The sequence below is a fragment of the Gymnoscopelus microlampas genome, assembly GCF_963454915.1.
Source record: "Gymnoscopelus microlampas genome assembly, chromosome: 3".
Classification (NCBI taxonomy): Eukaryota; Metazoa; Chordata; class Actinopteri; order Myctophiformes; family Myctophidae; genus Gymnoscopelus; species Gymnoscopelus microlampas.
The window spans coordinates 3,150,661-3,173,086 of record NC_139940.1 but is presented as its reverse complement, the minus strand read 5'-3'; the positions used below and the strand labels follow the sequence as shown (position 1 = coordinate 3,173,086).

Here is a 22,426-nt window from a genome sequence, read left to right as displayed (position 1 = left end):
ATTCGTGGCCTGGAAAGGAAACTGCAGAGGAATAAAGAGTTTCACAGTGAGTACACACGTTTTCTCACTGATGTCATCAACAAAGGTTATGCTGAGCAAGTGCCACACCATCAGTTGGAACCACAGGAGGGAAGGGTGTGGTATATACCCCACCATGGTGTGTACCACCCTAGGAAGGGCAAGCTACGGGTGGTGTTTGACTGTGGAGCAGAGTTCAAAGGGGTCTCACTCAACAGTCAACTTCTGCAAGGCCCAAACCTAACCAACTCCTTGGTAGGAGTTCTTCTACGGTTCAGACAGGAGTTTGTGGCAGTAATGGCAGACATAGAGGCTATGTTCCACCAAGTCAAAGTGGCAGAGGAGCACAGGGATTTCTTGAGATTCCTGTGGTGGCCTGAAGGGGACCTAAGGCAGAATCTTGTAGAGCATCGCATGACTGTCCATTTGTTTGGAGCAGTATCGTCACCCAGCTGCGCATGCTTTGCTCTTAGAAAGATTGCCGAGGACAACAAGCACAGCTTTCCAGTAGAAGTAACGGACACCATTAACAGAAACTTCTACATGGATGACCTTCTGAAAAGCCTGCCCTCTGACGAGGATGCTGTCCTCTTGATTACGGAACTCATGTCTGTCTGCCAGAAAGGAGGTTTCAACCTTACAAAATGGATCAGTAACAGCAGGAAGGTGCTCCAAGGCATTCCAGAAGAACACAAATCAAAAAACCTGTATGAACTGGATCTGGACAGAGATAAGCTGCCAATGGAGAGAGCTTTAGGTCTTCAGTGGTGCATTGAGACCGACACCTTCACTTTCAAGCTAAAGGTCAAGGAGAAGCCCCACACCAAGCGTGGCATGCTATCCATCATCAGTTCTGTCTATGATCCGTTAGGATTCCTAGCACCACTCATACTCCCTGCCAAGCTGTTGTTGCAGGAGTTATGCCGACTGAAGTGTGATTGGGACGACTCAATACCTCAGGCCTTCCAGCACAAGTGGAACAGGTGGCTAGCAGATCTTGAGAAAGTGGCAGATTTCAAGATCTGTCGTTGCTTGCAGCCCAAGGATTTCGGAGGTATTGCAACTGCTCAATTGCACCATTTCTCCGATGCTAGTGAAAGCGCTTATGGTACCGTCACCTACCTCAGAATGGAGAACGAGGAGAAGGTTGTTCATGTCGCTTTCCTGTTTGGAAAAGCCAGAGTGGCTCCACTGAAGCCTGTTACCATACCCCGCCTAGAACTCACAGCCGCCGTTGTCGCTGTTAGAGTGGATAAAATGCTTCAGACAGAGCTACAGCTTCCACTGAGGAAATCCGTCTTTTGGACAGATAGCACATCAGTCCTAAAGTACATTAAAAATGAAGACAAGAGGTTCCAAACGTTTGTTGCAAACAGGGTAACAACTATACGGGACCACTCGGATGTGTCACAGTGGCGATACATCCCCACATCACAAAACCCTGCCGACGATGCTTCTAGAGGATTGAAGGCAGAAGACCTGGTCAAACAGAAATGGATTGGGAGCCCAACGTTTCTATGGCAGCCTAAGGAAAGGTGGCCAGAAGCTCCCGTGGACGTCTACATCACTGCTGACGACCCAGAGGTTAAGCGAAACCTCTTGGTGAATGCAACCGTTGTTGATGCGGTAAACGCTACTCACCAACTGATAGCCTATTACTCTGACTGGCAGAGATTAAAGGTTGCAGTTGCCTGGATCCTTAAGCTGAAGGAGGTCCTGCTAAGCCTGAGTAGGGAAAGAAAACGGCTACAGCTTGTAAGCACTGGTGGTAATGGATCACCCGTATTGGACGTGCATAAGGAAATGCAAGCTGTGAGAGCTTCCCTAGGATGCCAGAAGGTGTCGCTTGACAATCTCTCGGAAGCGGAGGAATCAATCGTTTCCTTTTGTCAGCAAGAGAGATTTCAGAGTGAAATAGCTGCATTAAACTGTGGAAAAGCAGTGCAGAAGAGCAGCACCATCTACAAGCTGGATCCAATCTTAGATGGAGGTCTTCTGAGAGTTGGGGGGCGACTGAATAGAGCGGCTATGCCCGAAGAGTTAAAGCACCCCCTCGTCTTATCTAAAGATCAACACATCTCGAGCCTTATCCTCCGGCATTTCCACGAACGGCTGGGTCATGCAGGAAGGAATCATATACTTTCCACTGTAAGGAAAAAGTATTGGATCACAAACGCCAATTCTGCAGTGAGGAAGATCACCACAAGGTGCAGATTCTGCAGACGGTACAGAGGAAAAACCGGTGAACAAAAAATGGCAGATTTGCCCGCAGAGAGAGTTGTTCCAGATCTCCCTCCATTCACTAACGTTGGTGTCGATTACTTTGGGCCCATCGACGTGAAAAGAGGTCGAAGCATCGTAAAGCGCTACGGAGTAATCTTCACTTGCATGACAAGTAGAGCCGTTCATCTGGAAGTGGCTTACTCCCTCGATACAAGCTCATGTATCAACGCTCTCCGAAGATTCATCTGTAGGAGAGGACAAGTTTCTCACATAAGATCGGACAACGGTACCAACTTCGTGGGAACGGAAAGAGAGCTAAGAGAGGCCTTAGCTTCTTTTGATCAAACCCTCATCGAAAGATCTCTAGCACAAAAGGGAATCAAATGGAGTTTCAACCCACCGGCCGGATCTCATTTCGGTGGCGTATGGGAACGCATCATCAGAATGATCAGAAAGATCTTAAGTTCTGTGCTTCGCCAGCAAACACTGGACGATGAAGGCTTTCAAACTGTGTTGTGCGAGGTTGAAGCTATGCTGAATGATCGCCCCATCACCAGACCCTCTGATGACCCAAATGACCTAGAGGCTTTGACACCAAATCACCTACTCCTAATGAAAGGAAAACCAGTTCTTCCACCAGGACTGTTTGACAAGGGCGATCAATATGCAAAGAGAAGATGGAGACAGAACCAATATATCGCTGATCTCTTTTGGAAGCGATGGGTGCACGAGTACCTACCGCTACTGCAAGAGCGACAAAAATGGACAAAGGAAAAAAGGTGTTTTATGCCTGGAGATATCGTTGCAGTGGTGGATTCTTCAGCACCAAGAGGATCTTGGTTGCTTGGAAGAATACTGCAAACCTTTCCTGATAAGAAAGGTCTCGTACGTTCAGTTCGTCTTCAAACCAAGACAAATGTAATTGAAAGACCTATAACTAAAATCTGCCTTTTGTGTGAAAGTACAGATTAAACCTGTGTTTTGGGTTTTTGCAATAATTAATATTGCCTGAGTATTATTGCCAGAAAGGTTTTTGTATTTTGATTTCATTTATGGCTCTTTTGTGAAATTGTTTTTAATTGCTCTGTTTTTTTTCCACCAGTAGCAATTAGGGGCTGGTGTGTTAGAGCCATATGATTTCTGTCTTTTCCTTTCTATGACGTCACTGCGTCTGCGGGGCGCGGTCAAGTTCAAGGTGTGTCTGGATACTTAAGCCTGTCTGCAATCAAGCGCAGGCTGTTGCTTGTGGCAGAGGCACACAGTTTTAGACTGTGTTTGAGAGAGAACGGTGGGCCTATTATTCCCGTGCATTTAAGTTTAAAGTTTTCTTTATGTTTTGTATGCTGCCAGTGACGGTGAATAAACCCTTTGAACTAAGTGGACAGTTTGGAATTAAGTTCTTGAGCACACGTCGAAACTTCTTTTTAGCCTGGCAACCATGTAGTGCCTTATAAGTATAGGACTTATTGACACTACACACGGCATGTTTTGAGCTTGTGCATTGGCTATGTCTGCCGAATGCTCCCTCTGAATACTAAAGGCCGTTGGGGTTCAAGTTCAACTTTTAATTTGTTTAAATATAGGAGGATTTGAGCAATATTTACAAAAAAGGAATAGTTTGTGGATATTGATTTGCAAACAATACACATTTTCTGTCTTTGCAGTATTGTGTGTTGTGCAGTTTTTGTGTAGACAGAAACAAGTTGCTTTTTGTCATTATAAATGGATCAATATGAATGTTTGTGTGGAGTTGCAAGAAGACTGTTTAGTTCAAAGTGGGGTCCCCCCAGGGGTCCTTGGTGGGGTACCAGGGGGTCCCCAGCTAAATAAGTTAATATAGTGTCAATCATTTTAACCACTTTAACCACTATTTTATACCGTGACTATTCAAAATGAGCGGATATGCAAGCTCATAGAGTGCCGCGCTATGAGCTCGTAGATCTGCTATTTTAGAAAAATAGTGAAAATTTCAAATTCAAAATTTACTTGCGTAAAAGTACAAAAGTATTGGTATCAAAATGTACTTAAAGTACTCATTATGCAGAATGTCCCATTTCACAAGTTCAAAATGTATTAAAAATATTTTTGAAAAATAGCAGATCTACAAGCTCACAATGCATCGCATCGCAACGCATTGTGAGCTTGTAGATCCAATCCAAGCCAAACAAGTGTGCTTTACAACGGGAATGGGGTTGTCTGTTAAAATACAATACTGTAGACACAACCCCAAGCACTACCAAGAAGTGCATGTTCTAACTGTTTGTGTTTTTTCGTAAGTTAAGGCCCTACTTGATCATAGTACCGTGTCACACAAAAGTAGCAGATCTGCAAGCTCGAAGCGTAGACGCAAAGCGACGCGTTTTGAGCTTGTAGATCTGCTGCTTTCGCTATGTTTGAAAAGTAACAGTTTTGGACTGGTTTCCACCTGACAAGAGACAATTTAGTAACCTTATATCTGGAAGAACAGGACGCTTAAGATCTTGTTATTATTATTATCTTGATATATTTTTTGGGGCTTTTTTATAGGATACCAGGGGTCTTCAACAGGGGGTCCGGGACCCCTTGGGGGTCCTCAGCGTTACTACAGGGGGTCCGCCAAATCTTTGTGCGATACGATTTTTTTTACAAGCTCACAATTTTTTTTACAAGCTCACAACGCCTCGCAGCGCGAGGCGTTGTGAGCTTGTAGATCTGCTATTTTTGGCAAACTGATCTACAAGCTCACAACGCGTTACGATGCGACACAGGATGCAGGATCTAACCATTTCCATAGACAACGCCCTGGTGACTTCGGTTCCAACAGCCAAGAACCTTGGCGTTGTCCTGCCTGGACAGTCAGCTCTCATTCAGGAGCCACAACACAGTGGTCACTCCATCTTGTAGGTTCACAGTCTATAACATTGGAAGGATCAGACCCTTCCTCACCCAGGAGTCAGCCCAGCTCCTTATCCAGGCATCAGTCATATCAAAACTTGACTATCGTAACTCTCTCCTTACCGGCCTCCCGGCATGTGCTCTTAATGTGTATAGCTGCATGACAGGTCAGGGGGTTTAAAGCCATACAGGGACCTTACATGCCTTTGCAAAAAAAGGCCCAAAATAATATGGAAGTTAGTTGATTACAGTATGTTTGCTTTGCACAGCTGCTGCTACACAAGGTCTTATTACACTGTACTGTATGTTATCCAACCTGATGACTCATCATATCTCACCATATAATAGACTAATGTTTAACCATGACCTCACATGGGAAACATGCAGCATGGCCCAACAGATAAACAGCTCTCGTCCTCAGACGAGCCCTCCATCTTATCTTCCAGTCATCATTCCGGTTCTCCATACATCCGGCAAGTTCGTTGGTACGTACTTTGTGCTCCTACATCATTCTTGAGTACATCCACGTATATTATTGTGGGACGCCCTCCTGACCGATGATGACCGTGCGTTGGTTCCCACAGTAACCAATTTGCTAGCTGGCAGCTCTTGATGTCTTTGGCAGTGTCCTGCTGGTCTCATTCTCCTGGCTGCTATTTTCTCGCTCACCCTTGGTATTCCCTTGTATAGGATCCTGTTGTGGGTTACATGTACACACTTGCTGATGTTAAGTACTGCTGCTCGCAACATTCTGGTGTAGCATCCATCTAGACTCTAGATGGATGCTAGAGATTCTCTAGATGGATTCTCTAGATGGATGCTCTAGATTCTAGAGACTTCTGCAGGGTTGGCTTCAGGGTCCAGCATTCACTGCCTTAGAGGAGAACAGACTCTACCGTTGCATAGAAGAAGCTGACAGCTTCTGTGGAGATTGAGAACAGCTAGACATTATTAAAGCTGCTGTAAGTGACCCTTATATAGGCCTACAGGTGTGTGTCTGAGAGATTCAATGTAAACTCTCACAGTTAAATGAACACAGCTACTGTATATTACTGTTCACCTACAGTTGGTCTAAAGTACCATGGATGTGTTTGAAAGAACCACCCAGAGTTTCCATGAATGATTTGCAAATTATCTGAACATGTAGAATGTAGCTACTAATGTATTATATTATTACTATTATTACTATTACTATTATTCTGTCCGATACAATCATCTTCAAACAAAACATAAGTATATAAATCAACAAAAATACAGTCATTACAAAACTATATACAGTACATCATACAAGTAACATATATATCGTCTCTGTCGGGTGGAACCCTCATATGTCCAAGACTGTTCACTTTTCAGGATTTAAGAAATAAAATAAAAATAGCAGATCTACAAGCTCGAGCTTGTAGATCTGCTACTTTTGATGCACAGACTCTGTTAAGAGGCACACGTATGAAACGGCAGGCAGAATTCCCAGAGCTTAATGCAAAAGCAATGAAGTGTCTGTTACCTTTTTGCAACAAGCCAACAACCTAAGTACAGGGCTAACGCTGGAGAAAGAGAACTTGTTCTCCGGCCCAGTGGTTTTCAACCTTTTTTGCGTCAAGGACCCCCAAATTGACACACATTAGCCCAGGGACCCCCATTTGAAAAGATATACCCCCAATAATAGACGATTTGTACGGCTCTAGCAGTGATTCTCAACCATTTTAATTTCAAAGACCCCATGCAGTTTAACATGCATTAGGGCTACAGAACCCCATTTAATGGCATTTCTATCTCTGGGACCCCCATTTATATTGTAAAATCAATGTTAATTTAACTCTGAGTGTACAAATGGAACCAAATGGACTCGTTAGGGTCCATTTGGTTCCATTTGTACATTCTTAAGAGTTACAGACCCATAAGGGTCCATTTGGTTCCTATCCATCATTTAGCTGGGGACCCCCCTGGAACTCCCTCAAGGACCACAGGTGGTCCCCAGACCACTGGTTGAAAACCACTGGTCTGGCCCATTCTGTATCCAAATAAAAAGGTTCATTATATAAACAATGTGTTATCAAATTATTACAAAGTAAATTATCACCATTAAAACAATATGTCTCTTAAATCTAGTTGAAAACAGTCAATATCTTTAAAAAAAAATTACATAAAATAAAATAAATACAATTCCACAACATTTTGTCTCTTGAACATAGCACCGCCCCCCCCCCCCCCGGTCCGTGACGTCAATGAGAAGCGACGTGTGTCCTCCTCCTCAGTGTATCACCAGAGAGGAACAGAGCTCACAGACCAGTGGTTGTTGTGTTTACATCCATGTGAACACATGTCCTCTAAAAGGTAAGACCACCAGCACCCTGACAGACCCCCCCCACCCCCCACAGCACCCTGATACCCAACACAATGACAAGAAGCTCAGAGTGTTGTTAGCCTCTGTTAGCTACAGATGCTACATGCAGGATCAGCAGGTCTAATGTATGCGGAATGCGCAACCATTGCGGATGTGGTGCAGCGGCACCGTATCAATGCGCATTAATGCGACACACTGACACCTTGTTTACATGTTAGTTTATATTGTTTACATGTTTGTTTACATTGTTTACATGTTGTACAGTACAGGGTACAGTTAGAGGTGTTGTTGTCATTACATGTTCTTGTCCAGGACCCCAGATTGATGTGTATTATTATTATTGTTGTTGTTGTTGTTGTACTGTTTATCATTATCACACTTCTGTTCTGAGTGACACCATTATTAATGTAACGTTTCGCGCACCGAGCTGGAATCGAACCCGCGGTCTCTCCAGCTCGGCAGACCCCACAAGAGAGCTTATAGCTCCCCTGGGGGGGGGGCGGGGGAGCAAGTTATTTTGGCCATGGAGTGGAGGACCCCCACCTGGAAATAATGTGGTGCCAGCCTGCCAGGGACCCCCCCCCCCCCCCCCCCCCCCACTGAGAGAAGAGTGTTGCTGCTGTATTTACTGTATTTATTGTAGTTACTGTATAAGTAGTGGCAGGGACGTGCACAGATAGACTCTAGGTGGGGCTAGAGCTCCTGCCCTTTGCCCTCTTGACCAGAAGTGGCCTTTTGAAAAAAGGGGGGGGGGGGGTTTACCCTAGGGGGTCCTCAGAGTTACTACAGGGGGTCCGCCAAATCTTTATGTGATATGATTTTTTCTTTTTACCATAACCACTCGAAACCTAGCGTCCCTTTTCTGAGGAGAACTTTAGCCAAAAATAGCAGATCTACAAGCCCACAACGCCTCGCGCTGCGAAGCGTTGTGGGCTTGTAGATCGGCTATTTTTGGCAAAAAGGTATAGGTGTAGAGGGGAAAAAAGAGCAGACCAAGTCAACAAAAAAAAGTATAATTTACTTGAGCACCTGCCCCTCAAAATGTCTGTGCACGCCACTGGGTAGTGGAGACATGATGACAGTGGAGAGAGAGTGGAACTGTCATCATGCAGACATGCAAACTTGTAGCTTTTCAGCTACAATAGCTGTTTTGAATCCAAAAAGGGCAATTGTGTGACACCTCACCTGAAAAAAACAACAACATGTTGTCACCCTTTTCACCTCAGGGCTGTTTGTATGCCTGAAGTTATGATCTGAATGTATAGTCATGTTTATAGGTCGTCTCATTGGGATAACTTGTAGAATCAGCTCTATGGTCACATCATGATAGGTTTGCAGTATTAAACACTACTACAGTAGCACAATAAATAGAATAATTTATGGATTTGACGCTGTGATCGGTGATATCGGTATCGGCAGATACTTCTTCCAGTGATCAGTGATTGGTGATCGGCCCCAAAAATCCTAATCGGAGCATCTCTATTTGCAGGTTTAAACAGGTTTAAACAGGTGTAAACAGGTGTTTTAAACATGTGTAAACAGGTGTTTTAAACATGCGTAAACAGGTGTTTTAAACATGCGTAAACAGGTGTTTTAAACATGTGTAAACAGGTGTTTTAAACATGTGTAAACAGGTGTTTTAAACATGTGTAAACAGGTGTTTTAAACATGCGTAAACAGGTGTTTTAAACATGTGTAAACAGGTGTTTTAAACATGCATAAACAGGTGTTTTAAACATGCGTAAACAGGTGTTTTAAACATGCGTAAACAGGTGTTTTAAACATGTGTAAACAGGTGTTTTAAACATGCATAAACAGGTGTTTTAAACATGTGTAAACAGGTGTTTTAAACATGCGTAAACAGGTGTTTTAAACATGCGTAAACAGGTGTTTTAAACATGTGTAAACAGGTGTTTTCATACAGTTGCCTGGGGAGACTACAGTCCCATAAGAGAAGTTAGATGTTAGAATACATTAAGACCTCTACTCACACTGTACGATATTTGACAGAATTCTACAGCTGTCTATTATTATACTGTGTAGGATTTAAACCTATGGTCACTCCGAACAGTCATTCTCTCATTGAATTATAGCTTCTAGCTGCTGACATTATAGTGAAATTGACCGCTTTAAACTCGTGGCATCCCTGTTTTGTGCATGCCATAGGCCAGTGGTTTTCAACCTTTTTCATGCCAAGGACCCCTAAATTGATATACATTTGGCCGCGAACCCCCACTGAAAATCACGGCACCCCGTCTTTAACAAGTGCGTTAGATCGCATCATTTACCTCCTATATTTACATTTATTTAAACAGTTTAAACATGTTATAAACCCAGATGTTTTGTTTGTTGTTTCTATTCCAGCTGAAGGTGTGAAGGATCCTCTGCCTGGATGTTCAGACAACAACTGAACCGTGTTGAAGAGGAAGGACTGAGCTAACAGCATCCAGACTCATATATAACCTACATGTGGACTTATTATTATTATTATTATTATTTTGCATGGATGTTTTTATGAACAGCTGTAGGCAGTAGGCAGCAACCATACATCTCTGTTATTATTCTATACAAATAGAATATTATGTGAATATTATGTATTCGGCACAGTTGATTTGATTTAAACGGCGTTCCAAGAGGAAAACGTTTTTCGAGACCAGTGGCCCTCAATCGTTTTTCATGTCAAGGACCCCCTAATTTATATGTATTTGGCCTCGCGGACCCCCAGTTGATAAGAGCTTGTGCCAGGGACCCCCCTGTAAGAGAAGATTTTTGTTGTGATATTAGATTTAATACAGAATTTTACAAATACGATTAGTTTTTATTTTGCCTATACTGTACTGTAGGTGGGGAGAGAGAAACCTAGGGATAGTCATTCTATTACGTACTCTGATTGGACTAAACTTCTAGCTGGTGAAATAACAGAGAAATTAAACCTGTTCCTCGTTTTTTGCTGGGGACCCCCCTTGGAACCCCCTCAAGGGACGGACGGACGGACGGACCCCCACTTTGAGCAGCCACAGTCCTTAATGACGTAGCACACAATGATGTGAAGACGTAACCATGCACTTTACCGTAAGAAGCCGGGTGTCGCGCGGTGTGGCGTTGGTTAACGGCGTGCCAGTGGACGGCGACGCTGTGAGCCGACCAATCCGCTGACCCAACCCTCATGACGGAGTACTACGAGGAGGGGGGCCTGCTGTACGAGCAGTCCCCCCCCATGCACATCAAGGTGGAGTCCCCCGAGGGCGCGCTGGGGGGCGGAGGGGGCGTGTCGGAGGACGGCTTCCCCCGGGAGGACGAGGACTCGGAGGGCAGCTGCGACCAGAACAGCGGCGGCGGGGGGCTGCCCTTCAACGTGGTGGTGGTCCACCCCAACATCATGGCCGCCGGCATGTCCTCGGACGACCTGCTGTCCTTAGAACAGAGTGAGTAAGGAGTTCCGTTCCGTGGAGGTTGTAACTAGCGCTTAGCTCATAGCGCTGCGCTTTGAGCTTGTAGAGCTGCTATTTTTGAAAAATGTTGAAAATGTGTGCACATTTTTTGATATATATTATTTAAAGCGAACATTTGTAACTCGAATCTTTGCTTCTGGGGGTCCCTGGAACCAAACATTTTGAGATGGGGGTCTGCGGCCAAATACATATCATTTTGGGGGTCCTTGACATAGACCTCAAAATCTGAGTTAAAATGTTCGCTTTAAAAAAAACTATATATGTTCAAAGATTTGCACACATTTTCACGATTTTTCTAATAAATAGCAGATCTACAAGCTCATAGCGCGGCACTCGGTGCCGCGTTATGAGCTTGTAGATCTATTTTTGAATAGCCAAAGAAATCAAAAAATGACACCGCATATGCTGTTCTCTGTCTTAATGGGTGAAAGTAGGAGTTCCATCATGGAGGTTGTAACCTGCTCTGGTTGGAAAACCACTACTTTGACCACACAATATTCTACATCATTTGGAAAATAGATGATCTCCAAGCTCTCAATTGAGATGCGTTGTAAGCTTGTAGATTTGCCATTTTTGAAAAAAAAATCAAAATGATTCAAATTTGTAAACTTGATTTTTTTTTTGTGTGTTTTTATGCCATGTTTTGGCCGGTTGTTCACCAAAGTGTATTTCTCCCAGCTGAACATGAAAGGCGCTCTTCTAAAATGCTCATCCAAACGCCCCGAAATTCAACTACTCGTTGACCAGATAAAAACACATCATATCGAGTAATATAGACGTTGCAATAGCAGTTGTAGTGTAACTGTGGTCCTATGGAACACACTCTGTTTCCAAGGGATTTAAATGAGTACTGGGTATCTCAGATATGATGGCAGTATCACCGAGCTCCTCCTCAGCACTGCACTACGGCTGTGTGGGGGGCTGGGAGCATGATATTTTTGCGGCATGTCAGATCTTCAGGTTCAAGACTGATGCTGAACAGTCGATGCAAATGGCAAATGTGTCGTCACGTTCAGAGAAATGCCATCACACCATGGCAGACATGATCTCCTGTGTAGTTAGATTCACACAAGCTGTTTCTCCACCAACGCATTAGTGTGGTTGGCACTTGACACCTGATACTTAGTTGGGTGCCAGGTGTTTCACACGCCACAAATAGCAGATCTACAAGTTCACAACCTGACGCACTGCGATGTACTGTGAGCTTGTAGATTGGCTATTTGTGACGCGAGACATGATGCGCAACTACGTTTATAAATCAGGCTGTAATGCATCAATCATATCACATGACATGACGCTGATGCATAATGCATTTTATCATCCCATACAGATATGATGGTCGATATATTGTGTATCCCTAGAAATGTTTATTATTGATTTGCATAGCATACCCCCCAGCCCTGACCCCAGCCATGTTCAGCCTTATCTTCATATAATTATAACATGGTACCATTTCTGTCTGCTCACTCTGCCTCTCAGATTTGACTGATGTCACAGGTTTCTGAACTGTCCACAGCCCTCCTCTGAGACACAGAGTGACTAATGGTACCATCCTATGATGAGCATTAGTGAGGACCAATTATATGAAGATAAGGTTGGAAAAGTGTAATTCTAAGTACTGTGTCTAATGTTAAGGCCCCCTCCTCTCTGCTCTGCAGACAGGGGGATGTCAGCAGCGTTGGGTTCATGTGGTTAAACAGTGTGTAATGTGTCCTCCCTGCAGACAGGGGGACGTCAGGGTTCATGTGGTTAAACAGTGTGTAATGTGTCCTCCCTGCAGACAGGGGGATGTCAGGGTTCATGTGGTTAACCCATTGATACCTGGAACGCATCTGTGTCACTTTAGATGTATTTGGCTATTAAAAAATAGCAGATATACAAGCTCATAGCGCGGCACCGAGTGCCGCGCTATGAGCTTGTAGATCTGCTATTTTTGAAAAATCGTGATTTTTTTTTTTTTTTTTTATATATTTTTTTTTTTTTTGATTTTTTTTTAGGATTTTGAAAATGTTTAGAAGCGGCCTCAGATCTTAATGGGTTAAACAGTGTGTAACGTCTCCTCCCTGCAGACAGGGGGATGTCAGGGTTCATGTGGTTAAACAGTGTGTAATGTCTCCTCCCTGCAGACAGGGGGACGTCAGGGTTCATGTGGTTTAAACAGCGTGTAATGTCTCCTCCCTGCAGACAGGGGGACGTCAGGGTTCATGTGGTTTAAACAGCGTGTAATGTCTCCTCCCCGCAGACAGGGGGACGTCAGGGTTGCGAACAGCGTATTACTCTAATGTCGAAGCAAGGGGGCGGGAGCCGGGGCGAGGCGCCCCCGCCCTCTTTCTTCTACAATAGAAGAGTAGGACGTCACATTCTAATACAACCAAAATACCCAATTTCGGCACCGGCCTCAGTGGCGCACCTCGCTAATCACTAGACCCCCAACCCACTACTACTGGTAGGCTGGGTTCGACTCCCGCTTGGGGTGAAACCTTTTCAGTCATCTTCTTTTTTTCTTTTTTTCGCCGATTAAGTATATTTTTGGACCATGACGGAGGCGCGCCGACTCAGCAGACCTTGAGGCTGAGGAGTTGCGCCCGAGCGCCTCCAGGCGCGAGTGCCCGCAACGACCAGCCGAAGGTCTGCTAGTCGACTCAGCGCCGTCCGAGTTATGCACCGATAGGGACAGAATCGTAAATATTTTTGGTGGGGACTGCGTTTGACCCACTGACTGCGTTTGCCCCAACTGCCACTCAAAGTGACTACTGGCCAATCACAGTGCGTCTCAACTTCCGGGTACACCCGCACCCCCCGCCCCCTTGCTTCGACATTAGAGTAATAGACCGTTCGCGTCAGGGTTCATGTGGTTTAAACAGCGTGTAATGTCTCCTCCCTGCAGACAGGGGGACGTCAGGGTTCATGTGGTTAAACAGCGTGTAATGTCTCCTCCCTGCAGACAGGGGGACGTCAGGGTTCATGTGGTTTAAACAGCGTGTAATGTCTCCTCCCTGCAGACAGGGGGATGTCAGCAGCGTTGGCCGCGGGCGGGGCGGGTAAGAGGAAGAGTCGTTTCAGCGGGGCGGAGCTGGAGGTGCTGGTGTCAGAGGTCACCCGCTGTGAAGGGGAGCTGTTCGGACCGGCGGGGCGGCTCCGCCGGCGCGAGAGGGAGCGCATCTGGGCGGGCATCCTGGAGCGGGTGAACGCCGTGTCCCGGGTGCCGCGCACCCTCCGCGAGGTCAAGAAGCGCTGGGACGACCTGAAGAGGCGCAACGGCGGCAGGCTGGCCGACGCGCGCCACCGCACCTGTTACCTCCCGTCCAGCAGGGGGTCCTCCATGCTGGGCCGGCCGTCCCAGTCCAGCCCCAGGCTTCAGCAGGCCCGGCAGAAGCAGAGCGCCAGAGCCAAGAGCAGCTTCCCATGCTTCACCGACTCTGATCCAGGTAAAATGCTTATTGTTATTATTATTACTAGACCATACCCGGTCGACGCATCCGTGGGGGGATATGCGCACATGATCTGGCAACCCGGGAGGCGACATTGTTTCACACGTAAACGCTAATAAGAAGCTGAGATTTGATGAAATTGAAAAACGGGCTTCACAGTTAAGTTCAGATGGTAATGGTCAATGGCTGTGTGCAAAATCAGAGCAGTTGCTCCAGCCACTGAGGAGAACCGGAGAACCGGGTAGCTTCACCACTACAGACACCACTACAGACAGAGGTTACTAGAATTATAGTAGGATAGTTAGGATCTGTCTAGGCATGCAAGTTATCGATTCATTCATGAATTGATGAGCGCCGTTTTATAGGACCAAAAGGAGAATTCTTGTCCGAAACCGAAAATGAGTGCAGAGACATAATTGACGTGATGTATATACAGTAACATTAACGAGCCTCAACGAGCATCAGCTGGACACAGACACACACACCTCCCCTCTGCAGTGCTCTATCTATGGAGTCTGTCTCATTTCTCTCCAAAAGCCCTTGAATATGATTAAGGATTACTCTGATTATGGTAAACTCACATTTCATATCACACACACCATACCTGTAACTTTCTCTAGCCCCCCGCCCGCCCCCCCCCCCCAAAGAAAAAGGAATACAACTTTTTTTTTTTCAATTAATTGAAAATCGATACATTTTATCGAGTAAATTCTTAACGGCAATTCATTGATTATAGATTAATTGTTAACATCCCTAGATCTTTCTTTCTGGGTTACGCTAGTGAATCGCCTAGTATCAAGATACTAAACATCCTCTCTGCATTTTTCCACAAGCTTACATTGTGACACATTCTGTGCTTGTAGACCAGAACATGTATATATATATATATATATATATATATGTATATCTATTATTTTTATTATTTTTACACAAATGGCTTGAAAACTGTGTCTATATCTCTCTGTGTTCCTTCAGAGAGAGAGTGTTTAGAGCCAGTGGCCACATTCTCACACTTTTATGATCATGAACTAAAGACAGAAAAAGGGGAACGTGTTGATATTTCTGCACTTCAATCTTAAGAGGACTGAGGTTTGACATGTGTCACTCTTCAGACCAGTCTAGCAGGGTGACAGAAATGTGCCACAGTGTTGTTGTTGTTGATCCTGTTTCTAGCTGGCTTAGCTTGTTCTTATTTAATTTACATAAGTAGTAGTTACTTGTAGTTAACCCTTTGAGACCTGAGGCCGATTCTACAAATGTCTTCTAAATCCCAACAGTATTCTGAAAAACGTATGTTTCTATATCAGTGGTGCTCAAACGTTGTCATGTCAAGGACCCCCAAAATGATACGTATTTGGCCGCGGACCCCCATCTCAAAACATTTCGTTCCAGGGACCTCCCAGAAGCAAAGATTTGAGTTAAAAGTGTTTGCTTTAAAATAATATATATTCAAAGATTTTCACGATTTTTCAAAAATAGCAGATCTACAAGCTCATAGCGCGGCACTCGGTGCCGCGCTATGAGCTTGTATATCTGCTATTTTTGAATAGCCAAAGTGTAAAATAATGCTTATTTTTTTAGCTCAAATCAAAAATTGGTTAAACACTTGAACCCTAGCGCCCCTGTCCTGGCTGAGGCCAACAATTTGTCCAAAAATAGCAGATCTGTGTTGTGAACTTGTAAATCAGCTATATTTGGCGAGATATACTTTAGTTAAGTTGCTTCTTTTGATTTGTTTTTTAAGGCGACTTTGGGTCCTAAGAAAAGAGCTATATATGTCTGATATATAAGTATATAGAGTTTAAGTGGATTAAGGATTAACTTGTAAAACATAATGTCAAAGTAATGTTACAGAAGCGCTTTGTTTAATTTATTTTATTTATGCTGTGAACAGTTTTTCTTTTGTTTTTATAGTCTTTTAAAGTGTTGGATATAAATGTATGTACCGATACCTTTTTTATATGTTTTCCATATAGGACCACAATGGAATTAAGTCTTTGACTTTATTGTGTTTTTTATCCTTGACTGTCTTTTGAGAAGCAGTGTTGATTTCGTCGACTGAAACTATGACGAGAAATGTTGGTCGACTACCTTTATTCACAGACGAAAACTAGATAAAAACTAAATAAAAACTAAGCTATGATGACTAAAACTAATTGTAATACATTGACAATTTCGTCAACAAATAAAAACTAGACTTAAATGTTAGTGAGGGACTAGTGGAGAAGAGATCCAGTAGAACTAAAAGACAAGTCAGTTTATGTTTGGTTGAGCTCAGGTGTTGAGCTCTGAAAATAGCCGATCTACAAGCTCACAACGCGTCGCAGCGCGACGCGTTGTGAGCTTGTAGATCGGCTATTTTCAGCATGCAACCAAGTGTAAAATCAGCCATTATGACGCCATCAAGGCACCGCCAACATACATTTTAGTCGACCATAATGTAATGATATTTAGTCGACTAAAACTAGACTAATAACAGTAAAATATTTCAGATGACTAAAATATGACTAAAACTAAATGGGATTTGATTCAAAAGATTATGACTAAAACTGAATAAAAAATTTGCTGTCAAAATCAACACTGTTGAGAACCCACTGAGCATTTTTCGGGCTATTAGACGTGTAAGGGCTAGGCCGTCTATATCAGTGGTTCTCAAACTTTTTCGTGTCAAGGACCCCCAAATTGACACTTATTAGCCTGCGGACCCCCATTTGAAACGATAAGCCAGGGACCCCCCATAAGAGAAGATTTTTTACAGCTCTAGCAGTGATTCTCAACCATTTTAATTTCAAGGACCCCCAGTTTGACACGCATTAGGCTATGGAGGACCCCCATTTAATGGCATTTCTACCTCTGGGACCCCAATTTATATTGTAAAAACAATGTTAATTTAACTCTGAGAGTGTACAAATGGAACCAAATGGACCCGTTACATTTGGTTCCTAACTATCCATCGTTTAGCTGGGGACCCCCTGGAACTCCCTCGAGGACCCCTGGGGGTCCCCGGACCCCACTTTGAGAACCAATGGTCTATATTATAGCCGTTGAAATGACGTCTATAATATAGACGTCTATATACAGACGCTTAAAAAACATCTAATCAACGTCTAGGCTAAGCCTAGACGGCTAAAAAACGTTCACTGTTAGATCGATTATAACCCAGTTTTAGACGGAGGTCTAATAGTCGACTATGGCTCAGTGGGGTAGCATGTTTGTCATGTTTGTTGTTATTTCAAACCTCAACGTCAAATACATCAAATCAAGTGTTGTTCCCTGTGTGTTCCAGTAGGGGGCGGAGGGGACGGGTCTGAGCGGGACGGCCTGGAGAAGGACGAGGACAACCCAGAGAGGGACAGGGACATGGTGGGGGACCCCGACTGTGACGGGGGTCCCGAGAACAGCATGGAGGACAAGCTGGGCCTGGGCCTGGGCCTGGGCATCGGACCCCCGCCCCCCTCTGAACGATGGCTGCCCCCCTCGCCGCTCTATAGCGCCCCCTTCTTCAACGGCAGCCCTCCTTCCAGGTCAGTAGAGTTTAGCAATGTTTCATTTGTTTTTAGGTTTTATTTCATTCGTTTTTAGGTTTTATTTCCTTTTTGACTTTTATGTTTTCAGATATTTTTTTATTTAGCTTAGCTTAGTTAAAAGAGGGTTTTGCTGCTTTAGTTTAGTTTTTATTTTATGAAAATGCTTTTAGTTTGAGTTTGTTTTTTATTTGTTAATTTAGTGTTTCTTTATTGTAGACTGTTGCCTCCCACAATGTTTCGGATGTGAATGTGAATGTGAATGTGATTCGGGGCTAAAGCGGATCGTCCCGCTTCTGTCTGGTCTTTGTATTCGTGTAAATTTGTTTTACTGTAAATCTAATTAAATATTCAAAGCAGTAGCAGAAATTAAAATATACCCGTCCGGGCATATGAGCACCCAAAGTATGTGCAGAGTGTGGGTTATGCGCTGTGCACAGACAGTATATACGGGATGGAACGTGACTTTGTACTTAAGTTGGTACCTGCAACAGTTCCAACACACCTGTCGCCGCAGTGCAGACCCACAGAGAACACACACAAACACCGGCTCATAAACACACACACACACACACACACACACACACACACACACACACACACACACACACACACACACACACATTTTAACCATTTATTTATGTCCACATAAAGGATAATACATACAGGGACACAACTATTATAGGTGCAGTAGGGTTACATTCACATAATCATGGCATATGTTTTCATGATACAATAAGCATGTCACTCAGTACTCTACGGGTATAAGTAACAGCGTCTCCGCCATATATGGCGACTGCCAATTATAGCAGAGATAGCACAATACTTTGCCAGCCTTTTTGCCTCCTTTCTGGGCATCCTAAGTTGTTGAAACCCTCTAACAGCCAGTCTGCAGGTATGTCCCAGGCTGCCGGATATAAAAACAAATAGTCTGCACCTATAACCCAGCTCTGAGATGGTATGTAGTGGTTGGTATTTAATGACCTTGGTCATAAAGGCCTCCTCTAGGCCATTGGTTCTCAAAGTGGGGTCCGGGGACCCCCAGGGGTACTTGAGGGAGTTCCAGGGGGTCCCCAGCTAAATGATAGATTAGGCACCAAATGGACCCTTATGGGTCTGTAACTCTGAGAGTGTACAAATGGAACCAAATGGACCCTATCGGGTCCATTTGGTTCCATGTGTACACTCTCAGAGTTAAATTAACATTGATTTTATAATATAAATTGCGGTCCAAGTTATACAAATGCCATTAAATGGGGGTCCGTAGCCTAATGCATGTCAAACTGGGGGTCCTTGAAATTAAAATGGTTGAGAATCACTGCTAGAGCCGTAAAAATCTTCTCTTATGGGGGTCCCCGAGGCATATCTTTTGAAATGGGGGTCCGCGGGCTAATAAGTGTCAATTTGGGGGTCTTTGACATGAAAAAAAAATTCACCACAACAACATCTGGTGTATTAGCTGTCAAAGATGTAAAGATGTCTGGGTTAACACACACACGCACACGCACACGCACACACACACACACACACACACGCACACACACAAACACGGCCGGACACCCGTCGCTCCCACAACCTGGATTAGAACATTGGGATGTGTTTTTTGAGTAGCTGTGAAAAGGATGTGGTCCTGTCCATGTGTTGTTGTGGTGTGTACTTAGGTGAACAGAGCGCATCGAGTGTAGTCGCTGCCCAGTCCATGAATGAGCAGTAAGTTAGTTAAAGGGACTACACCGTGAATTACACCTTTTCCTTCTTTTTTGTGTGTTTTTGGTCTCCCCTACCTCTCTTCTATCCCAAAAAACACCCCAGTTTGAACACTCAGGCTTTCACAGCATATCTGGGGTTTTCTGTAAATTGGTCTCAAAACAGACCAAACTGATTCGGCCCCGAAAGTGACGCCACAAGCAAACTTCTTTTTTTTTTTAAATCTCAGTTGGATCTGAAAAACGGGAGGGATTGCCCTCACGTTTTTCAGTTCCAACTGAGATAAAAAAAAAAAATGTTTTCCTTTTTTTCCACTCACCAGGAGAAAACATGCATACAAACTGGCTCAATAGCGCCCCGTGCCAAACAGGACAATGTGGTATTGCAGGTGAAAGTGCTTTATAAGCCAGAGAGAAGTTAGTATGAATGAGTATATCTGAGGCTTGATTTAGGCTCAAACCTTTTGAAAAACGTTTGAGGGACATACACAATTTAACTATAATCCTCTGGATGTTCTCTCTCCACCGGGCAGCCCCCAGCCGTCTCTGGGGGCCCACCAGCAGGGCGGGGGGCCCCTGGAGGCCCCGCCGCCGCACGGCTCCTGGCTGGAGGACGAGCTGCGGGTGCTGGGCGAGGCGGCCGTCCAGCTGGGCGACCGCGTGGAGAAGAGCCTGCGGGAGTTCGGCGACGGCTTCCGCCGCGACCTGCGGACGCTGGTGGCCTCGCAGGAGTCCCTGGCCGTCAGCCTGCAGCAGAACAACGCGCTGCTGCAGAGGCTCCTGGGAGTGCTGGAGGCGCAGCAGCAACAAGCGCCACAGCCTCAGCCTCAGCCTCAGCCTCAGCAGCAACACCACCGGGTTCCCCAGCAGCCGCAACAACAACAACAACAACAACAGCAACAACACGTCCCACCACCACAACAGGCTCCAACGCAGCCGCTGGAACCACAACAACAACAGTTAGAGCAGCAGCTGCAGACACACTCAGCACAACAACAGTCTCAGCAGCAGCAGCTCCCCTCCCGACGGTCCAATAATCCGTCGGTCGGGGTCGCATCGGCGTCGGCATCGGCGACGGCGGCGGTCGCCACATCGTCGTCGCCTCCCCCCGCGCCGGAGATGCTGCACGGCACCGGCACTTTCCGCCCCGATCCTCCTCCTCCTCCGGTAGTGGCCCCCGCCCCCGTCCCCACGCCCCTCCCCGCCGCCGCCACGGCGGGCATGAACGGAACTTCGCAGCGGCCGCGGCGGGGCAGAACTGTGGATCACAGGCGACGGAGACGGCGCTGAAGAAGAAGATGACGGAGTTAAAGCCTGGTTTGTGCTCCGGCTCTGTTGCTGCGCGCCGAGAACGTACTATTAATACTAATACTAGCAGACCTACAAGCCCACAACGTGTCGTATTCACGACGCGCTGTGGGCTTGTAGTTCTGGGTATTGTCGCGCGCAACAGAGTGTGAATCAAGACTTTTTGTGTAGAACACAGACCCGATTATGTTCGACGCGCACACGCACACACACACACACACACACACACACACACACACACACACACACACACACACACGCACACACACAGGGTCGAGCGTTATTGAACTTGCTGTCAGAACATCTTGCTTGAAATCATGTTCTTCTTCCCTTTTTATTTTTTTCCCCCTCTTTTCTATTGACGCTGTTGTTGTAAATAATAATCTGCCATCAAACTGAGACGTTAGTCTTAGTTCTCTGTCAGGACGGCTCCTCCTCCATCTGTAAACCAACGCTCCAACGCACTCTGAACGCATCAGACTAACATGGTTACAGGTTTAAAACCACATGAACCCTACAATACTAAGTCCCTGTTCTGGGAAGGTCGAAATTTGTCATTATGAAAAAAAAGAATAATTATGCACATCCCCCCCACAGTCCTTAAAACATTAAGACCAGGAACGCATCTCTGTCATTTTCCAAGTGCCGTGCTATGAGCTTATTTTATTTTTGAAAAATCGTGTAATTTTTAGCAATTTGGCAGATTCTACAAATCCCAACAGTTTTCTGAAAAACATATGTTGCTATATCAGTGGTTCTCAAACTTTTCCCTGTCGGATCTGCAAGCTCTATGAGCTTGTAGATCTGCTATTTTTGAATAGCCAAAGACATCTTAAATGACAGATGTGTTCCCGGATTGAACAGGTTAAATGTAAAGATGTCACCACACCTCCAGTATACAGTAGGTGGGGATCTCTGATCATCTTTCTCAAGACTAACTCATAATAGTCAAACATTTGGCAAAACATAGCCGATCTACAAGCTCACAACATGCTGTGTTTTGAGCTCGTATATATATAGGCTCTTTTCAGGTAAGAGATTTGGATGTAATGGGGGGAAAAAAGTTGGGGACCAAGTATAGACCCTTGGCCCTGGGGGACGTCATATAGGGTTCAAGTGGTTTTAATTTGAACCCTCAGAGAATCTGATGAACATACTATCATGGGGTAGGACTCAACGTTTCCTTTTTAAAGGAGCACTTCACACATTTTCAACCTTTATCTTCATATACAGTAATTGATCCTCACTAATGTCCATAAGGTGGCGCCATGTCTGTTCTGTGTCTCAAGAGGAGAAGCCGTGGACGGTTCAGCATCCCGCCTACCAGTGACATCATCGGTAGGCGGGGTTTGGTCATTTCAATGAATCAAGATTTTTATTTATCTAATCTATAAATGCTCAAAATCTCTGCTGCTTATAGAATAATGGTTACAGCTCATACATGGGAAACTGGCGGCCCTCGCCTTCACTTAATGCGGCCCCACAGGTTAATATTGGAATACTGATATATTATTGATTTCAGCCAAATGATTGTCCAAACATGCAA

The 22,426-nt window shown here is 44.8% G+C and overlaps 1 protein-coding gene across 3 annotated transcripts; it reads left to right on the top strand.

Annotated features, from left to right (window-relative positions):
* The first annotated feature begins 7,335 nt into the window (after nucleotides 1-7,335).
* On the top strand, nucleotides 7,336-22,426 carry LOC311042568 (uncharacterized protein). Of its 3 annotated transcripts, none has more exons than XM_084053372.1 (5): nucleotides 7,336-7,449; nucleotides 9,830-10,884; nucleotides 13,914-14,339; nucleotides 17,632-17,866; nucleotides 20,106-22,426. In XM_084053372.1, exons 2-5 carry the CDS (start codon nucleotides 10,626-10,628, stop codon nucleotides 20,860-20,862), a joined length of 1,677 nt encoding a protein of 558 aa, XP_083909498.1. In that variant the 5' UTR covers nucleotides 7,336-7,449; nucleotides 9,830-10,625; the 3' UTR covers nucleotides 20,863-22,426. The 3 variants fall into 3 exon arrangements, with proteins under 3 accessions (XP_083909498.1, XP_083909496.1, XP_083909497.1); XM_084053370.1 differs by having other exon boundaries at nucleotides 17,629-17,866; XM_084053371.1 differs by having other exon boundaries at nucleotides 9,824-10,884; nucleotides 17,629-17,866.